The following is a 13,516-nucleotide window of genomic DNA, read 5'->3' as shown; positions in this document are numbered from 1 at the left end:
AACAAGTCTATATTATAAGTGTTTTTTGGTCATGTAGAACTTTATGTAACTGACCACCAGATGGAGCTTTCAAAAACACTTGAACACAAGCAACACAGAGAGAGAGAGAGAGAGAGAGAGAGAGAGAGAGAGAGAGAGAGAGAGAGAGAGAGAGAGAGAGAAAGAATATAGGTTAATGAAAAAGTAAAAATGTCATTAGGGACAATCACTGATAACTAGATTTTGTACATTACAAACCTTGGACCAGAAATACTTACAGTCTTCTTAATATTCAGGAAGACAATATATGATAAGGCAAATTGAAACATAGTTATTGCTAGAGCTGGTACAGTAAATACTACATAAATAATGGGATTAGAATTTGAATCTACTTATACAGCACCATCGTTATCCACAAGTAGCTCACCATATAGTGAAAAGGTGATGGTAGCAATATGGACTGGTTTGCTCTGGCTGACTCTCAGTGACATGATCCTCAGTGGTTTATGCACAAGTACAATGTTTGTCTATAGCAGACACGCGTTGCTTTAATTGTTTGTTACGTTAAAGTTATCACAAACCCATGGGTTTTGTGATTGGGTAAATGTGGCCATACACTGGGCAGCCTATATTTAATACACAAGGGTGGCTACCATAATGGTTGAGGTTGGCTTTACAACCCAATACACTTTTTTAAAGATGGTTAATAGCAAGTTTGCAATCTAGATATTTAACTGGGACGTGGTTCTCATTTGACATGTTCCAGAGCCCCAGTAACACACCAATGGTCTACAAATTCAGGCTTAGTGCAGTTTTTAGGGCATGTATAAATGGCCTGCATAGCATCCAAAGTTCAAAAAATGGCCGCAATTAGACATATTTTTGCACTTTCCCAGTGACTAAAGTTTAAATCTAGTGCGGCCAGCATTAAATTTAAACGGGCGGATGGGAGGGGGAACGTCTTAGTATAATTCCTGTCGTGCAAGATACAGAGGAGGTCAGGAGGTGGAGGCCCCATAAGGCAAGCAGTAAGTACTGACACTGCTTTTTGTCAAGATCACTGGATTATTGATCCAGTGCAACCTAAAAAGAGCAGCACACTCCTGGGTGCAAGTGCTCTAAGAATGAGCACTAAGGGGAGCAATCTTGCACCCAGGGGCTTTGAAAATTAGCCCTTTTGTCTTTATGCCTACTGACAATTCTTATATGAACAAGAAGTGCTGAAGCAATTACATTGTTAAAGTATGTTTAGTTTATGCATATATCTGTAAATGTTCCAAACTAATATTCTATGATTTTATTTCGGATTTAGTTGTTTATAATGCCCACAAGAATCTTCTCACCATCTGTATTAACGGTTGGTTTCTCTATTAGTCACTCAATAATATTTCTGATCACATGCATTGAATACATGGGTATTTCTAATATTTATAAGTACTGTGCTTGATGGTTTCAGTTAAACATTCCATCTTGCGGAGGGGTTTGTGTGTTTTCTTATGCATCCATTGACATTGCAGGACTCTTGCTTCTAGTTCTATATGGTGGAGCAAAGTTGAGCCAGAGGGAGGACAACAATGGTGTAGGCAGCAGATGATCTGTGCTCTCTTGTATTGACCAAGGCGTATCGTCTGTGCCGATGCTCAGGGCCAATTCATTACTGAGATGTGGATTTTCCAAAGAGTAGGGTGGAGGGTCATCTGTAGGAGGGTATAGTTCCATGGCCCCTGCCCCAACACAGTCCTCATAACTGAAAAAAAAGGTTGACACAGATACAGTATCATGTTATTCTCAGTGCCAATACCAAATAATTATCAACAGGGCATTAATTGCCAAGAAGTAGATTAATTTTCTTCTTTGTTGTATCCTGGTATTCATCCTAATGTCAACATTTCTGGATTTGTAGGATTTCTCAAACAAATAACCTTTTATTTATTCCCAGATTTTGCTGCACTGGAATCTTATGTTAAATTCTAGGAGGGAATCATATGCAACACGTATGTTAATTCTGTGCTATTCAGTTTCATTTTTTTTCAGTTTTCCCAGTACTATACCCCACATGTAGAGTTATGGATTTTATTTCAGGATGCAGCATAGGTGGTTCTTCATGGAGAGGGCTGTGAGGTTGTGGAATACCCTGCCTGGTGATGTTGTGATGGCTGATTAATGCCTTTAAGAGTGGCTTGGATGATTTGAAAAAGCATAATACCCAAGGCTATTGTGAGTTTAAGAGCTACAGGTAGTTTGTATAGATATTGGTTTATATATGTGAGTGTATAGATAGGTCTGCATAAGTAAATATATATACTGTATGTGTGTGTGCACTGGGGTTCATTTGGAGGGGTTGAACTGTTCTTTTTTCAACCCAACTTAACTATGTAACCGAGTAAATGCTAATAACATTTAATTAACTGTACCTTTATGAAAAGCATTTGGATGGACATAGTTTTAAGTGATTTGCACTGCCCCTGGCTTTAGGAAACAAGCCCAAATTACTCATAGTTAGGGATGTAGCGAACGTCGGAAAAAAAGTTCGCGAACATATTCGCGAACTTGCGCAAAAATGCGAGCGGTTCGCGAACGGTTCGCGAACCCCATAGACTTCAATGGGAAGGCGAACTTTAACATCTAGAAAAGACATTTCTGGCCAGAAAAATGATTTTAAAGTTGTTTAAAGGGTGCAACGACCTGGACAGTGGCATGCCAGAGGGGGATCAAGGGCAAAAATGTATCTGAAAAATCTGCCTGTGTGTGCTTGGAAGAGATAGTGTAGGGGGAGAGCTGTTAGTGATTTCAGGGACAGATGATAGTAAGTTTGCTGGCTAGTAATCTGCTTGATACTGCTCTGTATTGGAGGGACAGAAGTCTGCAGGGATTTGAGGGACATTTTAGCTTAGGTAGCTTTGCTGGCTAGTAATCTACTGTTCTCTTTAAACAACTGCCATACGTTGACCTTGTAGACATTGTTTGCCCAGTTTTTTTGGACGCAGCCACTGAAGCACAGTTGCCAGAAAAAATATGCCATATAAATGCTGAAAATAGTAATTTTTCGCCATACGTTGACCTTGTAGACATTGTTTGCCCAGTTTTTTTGGTTGCAGCCACTGAAGCACAGTTGCCAGAAAAAATATGCCACATAAATGCTGAAAATAGTCATTTTTTGCCAAAAAAAGAGTGACTCCGGTGTTTTTTCTGGAGACGGTAATATTATGGATATTTAGACAGAATGGGAACAAGGTCACACAGCTCGATGGCGGGTTGAAGAAAACAGTGTGCAAATAATGCCTACAAGGCCAACGTATACACTACTACAGCGGTGGATACGGATTACGTAAAATATATTATGGCTGCTTGAAAAAAGTGACTCCGGTGTTTTTTCTGGAGACGGTAATATTATGGATATTTAGACAGAATGTGAACAAGGTCACACAGCTCGATGGCGGGTTGAAGAAAACAGTGTGCAAATAATGCCTACAGGGCAAATAATGCCTAAAAGGTCAACTTATACACTACTACAGCGGTAGTAAAATAAAAAAAAAGTAAAATAAAAAAAAAATGAATATTAAAAAAAAAAATTAAAGTTGGTGCTGCTGAACTACTAGGAGCAGCAGATTAGCACACCAGTCCCACTCCCCAACACTGCTAGACTAATAGCACTGGGCTCTTATAGTAGTAGTAGTAGTAGTAGTAGTAAAACAACAAAAAAATAAATAAAAGCAGTCCTTACAAGGACTACTGTTATTGCAGCAGTCAGCAGATGAGATCAGAAGCAGGACAGCTGCCCACTGCAGCTACATACAGAGCACTGCAGTAGAAGGTAGATTACTAGCCAGCAAAGCTACCTAAGCTAAAATGTCCCTCAAACCCCTGCAGACTTCTGTCCCTCCAATAACAGAGCAGTATCAAAACGATTACTAGCCAGCAAACTTTCAACTGTCCCTGAAATCACTAACAGGCAGCAGCTCTCTCCCTACACTATCTCTTCAGCACACACAGGCAGAGTGAAAAAACGCTGCAGGGCTTCGGTTTTTATAGGGAAGGGGAGTGGTCCAGGGGAGAGCTTCCTGATTGGCTGCCATGTACCTGCTGGTCTGGGGTGAGAGGGCAAAAAAAAAGCGCCAACAATGGCGAACCCAAAATGGCGAACGTCGCGCGACGTTCGCGAACTTCCGGCGAGCGCGAACACCCGATGTTCGCGCGAACAAGTTCGCCGGCGAACAGTTCGCGACATCTCTACTCATAGTAATAGTCAGATGTTATTTATTCTTATACAAAAGAAGAAATATGTTAGTCACAGTTAGAGATGTCGCGAACTGTTCGCCGGCGAACTTGTTCGCGCGAACATCGGGTGTTCGCGCTCGCCGGAAGTTCGCGAACGTCGCGCGACGTTCGCCATTTTGGGTTCGCCATTGTTGGCGCTTTTTTTTGCCCTCTCACCCCAGACCAGCAGGTACATGGCAGCCAATCAGGAAGCTCTCCCCTGGACCACTCCCCTTCCCTATAAAAACCGAAGCCCTGCAGCGTTTTTTCACTCTGCCTGTGTGTGCTGAAGAGATAGTGTAGGGAGAGAGCTGCTGCCTGTTAGTGATTTCAGGGACAGTTGAAAGTTTGCTGGCTAGTAATCGTTTTGATACTGCTCTGTTATTGGAGGGACAGAAGTCTGCAGGGGTTTGAGGGACATTTAAGCTTAGGTAGCTTTGCTGGCTAGTAATCTACCTTCTACTGCAGTGCTCTGTATGTAGCTGCAGTGGGCAGCTGTCCTGCTTCTGATCTCATCTGCTGACTGCTGCAATAACAGTAGTCCTTGTAAGGACTGCTTTTATTTATTTTTTTGTTGTTTTACTACTACTACTACTACTACTATAAGAGCCCAGTGCTATTAGTCTAGCAGTGTTGGGGAGTGGGACTGGTGTGCTAATCTGCTGCTCCTAGTAGTTCAGCAGCACCAACTTTAATTTTTTTTTTTAATATTCATTTTTTTTTTATTTTACTTTTTTTTATTTTACTACCGCTGTAGTAGTGTATAAGTTGACCTTTTAGGCATTATTTGCCCTGTAGGCATTTTTTGCCCAGTGTGTTATTCAACCAACTGCCATCTAGCTGTGTGACCTTGTTCACATTCTGTCTAAATATCCATAATATTACCGTCTCCAGAAAAAACACCGGAGTGACTTTTTTCAAGCAGCCATAATATATTTTACGTAATCCGTATCCATCGCTGTAGTAGTGTATACGTTGACCTTGTAGGCATTATTTGCACAGTGTTTTCTTCAAACCGCCATCTAGCTGTGTGAGCTTGTTCACATTTTGTCTAAATATTGATAATATTATCGTCTCTAGAAAAACCACTTGAGTTACTTTTTTCAAGCAGCATTCATATATTTTACGTAATCCGTATCCACCGCTGTAGTAGTGTATACGTTGACCTTGTAGGCATTGTTTGCCCAGTTTTTTTGGCCGCAGCCACTGAAGCACAGAGGCCAGAAAAAATATGCCATATAAATTCTGAAAATAGTCATTTTTTTGCCATACGTTGACTCAACGTATATGGCAAAAAATTACTATTTTCAGCATTTATATGGCATATTTTTTCTGGCAACTGTGCTTCAGTGGCTGCGACCAAAAAAACTGGGCAAACAATGCCTACAAGGTCAACGTATGGCAAAAAATGACTATTTTCAGCATTTATATGGCATATTTTTTCTGGCAACTGTGCTTCAGTGGCTGCAACCAAAAAAACTGGGCAAACAATGTCTACAAGGTCAACGTATGGCGAAAAATTACTATTTTCAGCATTTATATGGCATATTTTTTCTGGCAACTGTGCTTCAGTGGCTGCGTCCAAAAAAACTGGGCAAACAATGCCTACAAGGTCAACGTATGGCAGTTGTTTAAAGAGAACAGTAGATTACTAGCCAGCAAAGCTACCTAAGCTAAAATGTCCCTCAAATCCCTGCAGACTTCTGTCCCTCCAATACAGAGCAGTATCAAGCAGATTACTAGCCAGCAAACTTACTATCATCTGTCCCTGAAATCACTAACAGCTCTCCCCCTACACTATCTCTTCCAAGCACACACAGGCAGATTTTTCAGATACATTTTTGCCCTTGATCCCCCTCTGGCATGCCACTGTCCAGGTCGTTGCACCCTTTAAACAACTTTAAAATCATTTTTCTGGCCAGAAATGTCTTTTCTAGATGTTAAAGTTCGCCTTCCCATTGAAGTCTATGGGGTTCGCGAACCGTTCGCGAACCGCTCGCGTTTTTGCGCAAGTTCGCGAATATGTTCGCGAACTTTTTTTCCGACGTTCGCTACATCCCTAGTCACAGTTTGCAAGAGAGGCTGAAAGAAATTGTAAATGTATTTCACTTTTAGTATTACTAGCCCTTTTAGGGAGCTAGCACACGAGCAGATTCGGGAGATTTAGTCGCCTGGCAACTAATCGCCTCTTCTGCGGGGCGACAATCTCCCCGAACTGCCTTCCCCCTGCTATAGCAGGGGGAAGGCAGTTCGGGGAGATTGTCGCCCCGCAGAAGAGGCGATTAAATCTCCCCGAATCTGCCCGTGTGCTTGAACCCTTCAGGACCTGATTTCAGCAGTACTGTAAGGAGGGCTACTCTTATTTTTGTTCAGGACACTGAGCAGCAGTCTTGTTGTTCTACAGAATAAGCCAGATGGGCCATTAATGGCATGATCCCTGACTTCAAATAACAAATAAAGCAGTCTAAAAGCAATTAGATATTGGGAGAGATGATTTCTTCATGGCAGCAGATGCTCACAGCCCTGAAAATAATGCAGGCCTTGTCTTCTATTTAGTAAATCAAACTCTGCTGACCACAAGCCAAGTGACATCAAACAGACGTTTGCAAGTGTTTTCCCGTGCTGAACAGGAGGAGGGGAGGTGTTTATGACAGAAATGTGCTTCCATAGGGCCTTTATTTTCACAGGTACCAGCAGTAGCTAAATAAATAATGAGCAGTGGAATATTAATGGCAGGTATTAATGGCAGGCTGTATAAGGACTGTATAAGTTCTTACAGGCAGAACAATGGCAAATTTTCATCTGGTTAATATTTTAAACCTCCTTATTTAAACAGTTTTTGGGTACATCAGGAAAAGATTTTGATGTAAAATCCAGGAAAACATTACTTAAAATTAGGGAAATGCACCCATTGAAATGCATTATAAATAAAAAAATGTAAAATGCAGGAAAATTTTAAATCAGGATACTTAAAATCAAGATTTTCCTGTACATTATTTGTATAGTACCAACACCATTATGCAAACCTTTAGAGAAATTGTTTATCATTAGTAGTCACAGCCCCACTGGCCCAGAGTGGCATACATCCTAAGGTGCCTACCACATTCACAACAGGGTCAGTTACATCCACAGCTTGTTAGGCATGTCCTATTGTTCCAATTTCGCAGTCCAGAGAGCCACTAATAATGTTTGCATCACGTATGTTCAGATCTGTTGGGATACTTTCCTCCATATGTGAATAGTTTGGTATGTCCATTTTATTGCTATTGATGTCTGTTAGATGACCAGACTCAGAGATTCTTCTGTCTTTAACCTGTCTTAATTAATCAATTGCTGGCCCTCACCCATGTGACCCTCTTGCTGTATATCAGGACATTCATTCTAGGGGAAGCATAGCAGGGGTGAGCATGGCAGGAGAGCCATGGCAGATTTAACAACTTAAGTCCATCAAGTTAAAGTACAGAAGTTTAAGTACAACATATACAGTAGAGTTAGACAGAGTTGAACAGCAGTTGGATCAGAGTTGGACTGGAATCTCCAAGCAAACACTGGACATCACTGCTCAACAATTCTTCTATCAACAAGATAAGCCGGATTTTACTGTCCAACTATGTTTAATTTAATTGCCTTCTTTTTCTCTCTCTCCTCTATCCTTATGCATATATCCTCTGCACTCCAACATCCATCAAACTATCCTGAAATTGAAATCTCCTCTTCACTGCTCCCATCACCCTCTCTCAATCTAAGCACACTATCTTGTATTGTTAAATCTATTATCCCCTCTCATCCCTTCAAACAATACACGGCTCGCACTGTCAAAACTAGGTCACACCTTGTCTCACTCTCATTATTACTGTTACTTGCAGCTGGGGATATCTCCCCAAACCCTGGTCCAACTCACTCATTTGTACCCTCACTTATTCCTACTCTCAGGCATTCAACAAGGTCTTTTCCAGTCTCTCAGTCTTTACGCACTTCTAATCTTGCAAACCTAATTCACATAAAACCAGCACCCTCCCTGCCTTTCTCATGTGCACTCTGGAACGCACGGTCAATCTGCAATAAACTCACAGCAGTCCATGACCTCTTTATATCTAAATCCCTTCACCTTCTTGCAATCACTGAAACATGGCTCTCCCCCTCAGACACTGCTTCACCTGCTGCCCTCTGCTATGGAGGCTTCTCACTTACTCACACTCCTAGACCGGATGGCCGTCATGGCGGTGAGGTGGGATTTCTTCTCTCCCCCAAATGTAGGTTTCAAAATCTAACTACACCGACTTCTCTCTCCTTCACTTCTTTTGAAGTCCACAGCCTACGTTTGTTTTCTCCAATCTCTCTGCGTGTTGCTGTCATATATCGCCCCCCAGGACCCTACTCCACCTTCTTGGATCACTTTGCTGCCTGGCTTCCATACTTTCTCTCCAGTGAGACACCTGCTCTCATTTTAGGGGACTTCAACATCCCCATTGACAACTCTGCTTCTGCTGCCACCTCTAAACTTCTCTCTCTAACAGCTTCTTTTGGTCTCTCTCAGTGGACCGACTCACCTACCCACACCGAGGGTCATGCTCTTGACCTTATATTCTGCCACTCATGCTGCCCATCCAACTTAATTAACTCTCCCTACCCTCTGTCTGACCATCATCTACTCTCCTTTCAGATACTGCTTTCACCTGCACCTTCACAACCATCTCTCTCTACCCACACGTATAGAAACCTTAATGCCTTTGAACCACAACAATTATCAACAGTATCAGCACAATCCATATCTCATATTAATACTCTCTCCTGTCCCAATATGGCAGCTTCTCTCTACAATGATGCCCTTTCAACAGCACTTGACTCCCTTGCACCTTCTACCACCCGTCACAGCCGGCCCGCTAAACCCCAACCCTGGCACACTAGTGTAACACGGTACCTCAGAAGATGTAGTAGATCAGCTGAGCGACGGTGGAGAAAGTCACGAACTGATCCTGACTTCATCCACTTCAAATTCATGCTCTCCTGCTATAACCGAGCTCTATCATTAGCCAAAGAACAATACTTCTCTTATCTAATATCTACTATGTCCTCCAAACCACAGCAGCTGTTTGCCACATTTAACTCACTCCTATGCCCCCCTCCACCTCCTCCACCTATTAATGTTACCGCCCAAGACCTTGCTCATTTCTTTAATGAAAAAATCGATCTCATTAGGCTGAGCATACCGTCCGACAACAATCTCAGACCAACGTGCAGTCCACTCACATCTATTTTGCACTCCTTCACCCCTGCAACTCTAGATGAAGTTAGCAAACTTCTAGCCAGCTCAAAACCCACCACCTGCTCCCTTGACCCCATACCCTCTCGCCTTCTCCACCCAATCTCTGATACACTCTCTCCTGTACTTACCCACCTATTCAATCTTTCACTCTCTACTGGTACCTTTCCATCATTATACAAACAAGCACTAATCACTCCTATCCTCAAAAAACCTTCCCTTGATCCCAGCTCTCCCACTAACTATCGACCGGTCTCCCTTCTTCCATTCGCATCCAAATTACTAGAAAGGCTTGTTTACAAACGCCTGATCCAGCATCTCACTCACAACTCACTTCTCGACCCATTGCAATCTGGCTTCCGCCCATCACACTCGACTGAAACTGCACTCACCAAAGTAACCAATGATCTTCTATTGGCAAAGTCTAAAGGTCATTATTCCATTCTAATCCTTCTAGATCTCTCTGCAGCCTTTGACACAGTTGACCACACACTTCTCCTTGACATTCTACACTCATCTGGCATTCGGGACACTGCTCTTTCATGGTTTACATCTTATCTGTCTGACCGTTCCTTTAAAGTTTCCTTCTCTAACTCTACCTCTACTACTTTCCCACTCTCTGTTGGAGTTCCTCAAGGCTCTGTTCTTGGCCCCCTGCTGTTCTCGCTCTATACAACTTCACTAGGAAAACTCATTCAGTCATTTGGACTTCAGTATCACCTTTATGCTGATGACACCCAACTCTACTTGTCTACTCCTGATCTTTCTAACTCTGTCCTTTCCCAAGTCACAGACTGTCTCTCTGCTGTCTCTTCCTGGATGTCACAGCGCCACCTGAAACTGAACCTTTCTAAAACAGAACTCATCATATTTCCTCCAAGATCTTCCCCTGTCCCTCAGATATCACTCACCGTAAACAACACCACCTTTCATTCCACCACACAGGCACGCTGCCTAGGAGTCATCTTAGACTCTCATCTGTCTTTTTCACCACACATTCAAACACTTGCAAAATCTTTCCGTATTCAACTGCGCAACATTGCTCGAATACGACCCTATCTCAGTTCAGAATCAACTAAAACACTGATTCAGTCTCTTATCATCTCCCGCCTTGATTACTGCAACTTACTCCTCACAGGTATTCCAACAAGTCACCTTTCACAACTCCAATCTATTCTAAACGCGGCCGCTAGACTCATTCATCTAGCTCGCCGCTCAACATCAGCTGCTTCCATATGTATGTCCCTTCACTGGCTCCCAATCTCTTCTAGAATCAAATTCAAATTACTTACACTCACATTCAAGGCCCTTAATAAGGAAACCCCTCCCAATATTTCATCTCTAATCTCAAAATACACTCCTTCACGAAACCTACGCTCTGCTTCTGATCTTCGCCTCACTTTTCCTCTGGTCACTTCTGCCCATTCTCGTCTACAAGACTTCTCTCGGGCTTCTGCTTTTCTCTGGAACTCTCTGCCACAAGCTGTCAGACTTTCTCCTTCTTTCCAAACTTTCAAGCGCTCCTTAAAGACCCATCTGTTTAAAGAGGCCTATTCGATGTACCTTAACTAATCATTGCTGTATCAAAAATGACAAAGTGTTTATACAATCCTAATGTCTCAATTGTACCCTAACCTTTTAGTTTGTAAACCCTATTGTACTCTGTAATCCTTGTCTGTTATCCACCATTTATTCCCTGTTTGCTATAACTGCAGTAAAGCACTGCGTATCTTGACAGCGCTATATAAATAAATGATGATGATGATGATGATGATGTAATTAAAGGCACTATGTTTGCCCAGGGGCAGTAACCCATAACAACCAATAAGATGTTTGCTTTTAAACAGTTGACCAGTAAATTCTACTTGTTGATAGGTTGCTATGGGTTACTGATCCTGGGCAAACTTAGTAACTTTTATTACATAACCCCCTTTATGTACTATGATTATTGCCATATACTGTAGGTTCTTGCTTTGTAAAAGTGAATGTGATGCCAAAACCATATGAAGCTGTAAAACTAGGTAAGGTATAGGGGTCATTTTCTCAAGTTATTGGAAATTTACATCTCCATTATAAAAATATCTTAGCTGTTTTGGAAACAACAAAGAAAATAGTTCTACAATTAACCAATTTGAATAAACTCATCAAGTAGAAACAGTGGTCAAGGTACACCAGCCCCAGCTCCTCAGCTCGGGGAGCAGAAACACTAAGCTATGCATGGACTAGTCAATGATTAAGTGCCTACTAGGCATGAAACGCGTAGGGCCATTGGAGATGCTTATAGTTTAATCTTATTTCAATAAAAAATATTTTTACTTTTTTATCTGTGGCCCTGTGGATTTCGTAGCGTGTTCTGGAGGCCCCCATTTGTTTGCAAAATTTGGGAAACACTAAATACAGAATTCAGCAGTATTCAGAAACATTTGCAATATTAGACCTAAACAATTCTAAGACTAATATTCATGAGGTTTTATAAGATCACACATGTTCTGGGAGGACATTTTTCTGTGGTTAAGGACTGTTTGGTTACATTTTAATATACAGTTAGGTTTAACATTTGGTATGTAATCCTGTCAAAATGTTTGGAAAGGCAAATGTGTTTGGCCTATTTTTAAAGTCTGAGCCAATACGGAGACTCGGATTTAGAATTAACGAGGTGACATTACAAGGCTCATTTACCACTGCTGGTGCAGTTGCGTGTGCACAAAAATGGAATCAGTACTGACAAGGTACTTGCGTCCAAAGATGCCCCTTAAACTTCCAGACGCTTGGTGCCATTTTCTCCATTTTACCATATGTTCCTACACTCAAACGTGCACCTGTTTACACAGGGAAACTTGGAGCTACTGCCACTTTTGAGCTGGTGGTAATTTAATTGTTTCTGCATCAATTTGCTACTTTAATGCTTGTGATGAAGCCCCACATGTGGTCTTCGTCTGTGTGCACTTTCAAGCTATTAAATTCCAATGCAAGTAAGGGATTTTTTTTCCTATTGCAGTGAGGAGTATATTTCTTGGAGAAGATTTGGACTATGGCATAGACTGTACTATAAGCAGGATTATATCAAAACCATCATTTTTGCATTTGGCTGAATACCGTGTCCTTCCAAAACAAATTTGAGTAAACCAAATGCAAGAGAACAAATCAGATGTCGTCATGTATCTCAGGCTAAACCTCTCACCAATTGGGCCCCTGCAGCTGGCAGAAGGCCTACAATATGGAAACTTATTCTGTAAATAAACTAAGCTTCTCTTCTCTAAATACAGCTTTGTTAAAAAAAAAGAGAATGAGATAAATTCATCAAAAAGCATGCAAATTCCATATGCCATTTACTTTTAAGTTCTAAATTATTTTTCCTAGCTACGAAGCATATGTATCAGTGTAGATTTAATGAAGGTCACCTCAAGCTCCTATGCTCATTAGGTTAATATTACAGCACATTCAGCCATCAACCCAGTTGTTATATACCAGTATTACATTCTGTGGCCATTTCATTAAAGCTTAATTAACCATGAAGGGCAACAAGTAACCCCCTGCCTAGTCATTTAATATTTTCCAATCCTTTTCACATTAAATAAAACAGATAAATGACAAGTGAGGTGCACTGGGATTGCATTTCTCCCTAATAGTATGTATTAGTATGACGGACATTTATTCTGACTGTCAGATATGATTTACCTTAATGCTCCTTTTAGTGAGTCACTGGAAAAAATACCCTACACTAGATTTGAGCAAATCTAATTTGAAAAGCCATGTAAGAAATAAATACATAAACTCCCCGCCAGATCAAATACTGTTTGTGTCTCTTACCTTAAATCAATTAACTTGCTTGCATCCTGACATCCATTACAAATCAATATCTTAATTAGAGACTCCGTGATATCCAGGGCTTTGAATAGCTATAGTCCTGTCTGCTTTACTTGGAGCCTGGGGTACACTGAGATTGGCATATACTTAGGTGGTCATGAATGCTATAGCTAGTTAATTGCAGACACCCAATCAGAAACCCAACAAAAG

At 41.4% G+C, this 13,516-nt stretch overlaps 1 protein-coding gene across 2 annotated transcripts in view; it reads right to left on the bottom strand.

Moving 5' to 3' along the window:
* Positions 1-484: 484 nt before the first annotated feature.
* Positions 485-13,516, bottom strand: part of LOC108715395 (protein BEAN1) — a 32,954-nt gene continuing 19,922 nt past the window's right edge. For both annotated transcript variants that reach the window (XM_041561136.1, XM_018260482.2), the window contains exon 5: positions 485-1,726. In XM_041561136.1, coding sequence (XP_041417070.1) covers positions 1,474-1,726 — 253 coding nt within the window. In that variant the 3' untranslated portion in view covers positions 485-1,473. The remainder of the gene's footprint in view (positions 1,727-13,516) is intronic.

Source organism: Xenopus laevis, chromosome 4S (assembly GCF_017654675.1).
Source record: "Xenopus laevis strain J_2021 chromosome 4S, Xenopus_laevis_v10.1, whole genome shotgun sequence".
Taxonomy (NCBI): domain Eukaryota; kingdom Metazoa; phylum Chordata; class Amphibia; order Anura; family Pipidae; genus Xenopus; species Xenopus laevis.
The sequence above is the reverse complement of the archived record's forward strand: the minus strand, read 5'-3'. Positions and strand labels throughout refer to the sequence as shown.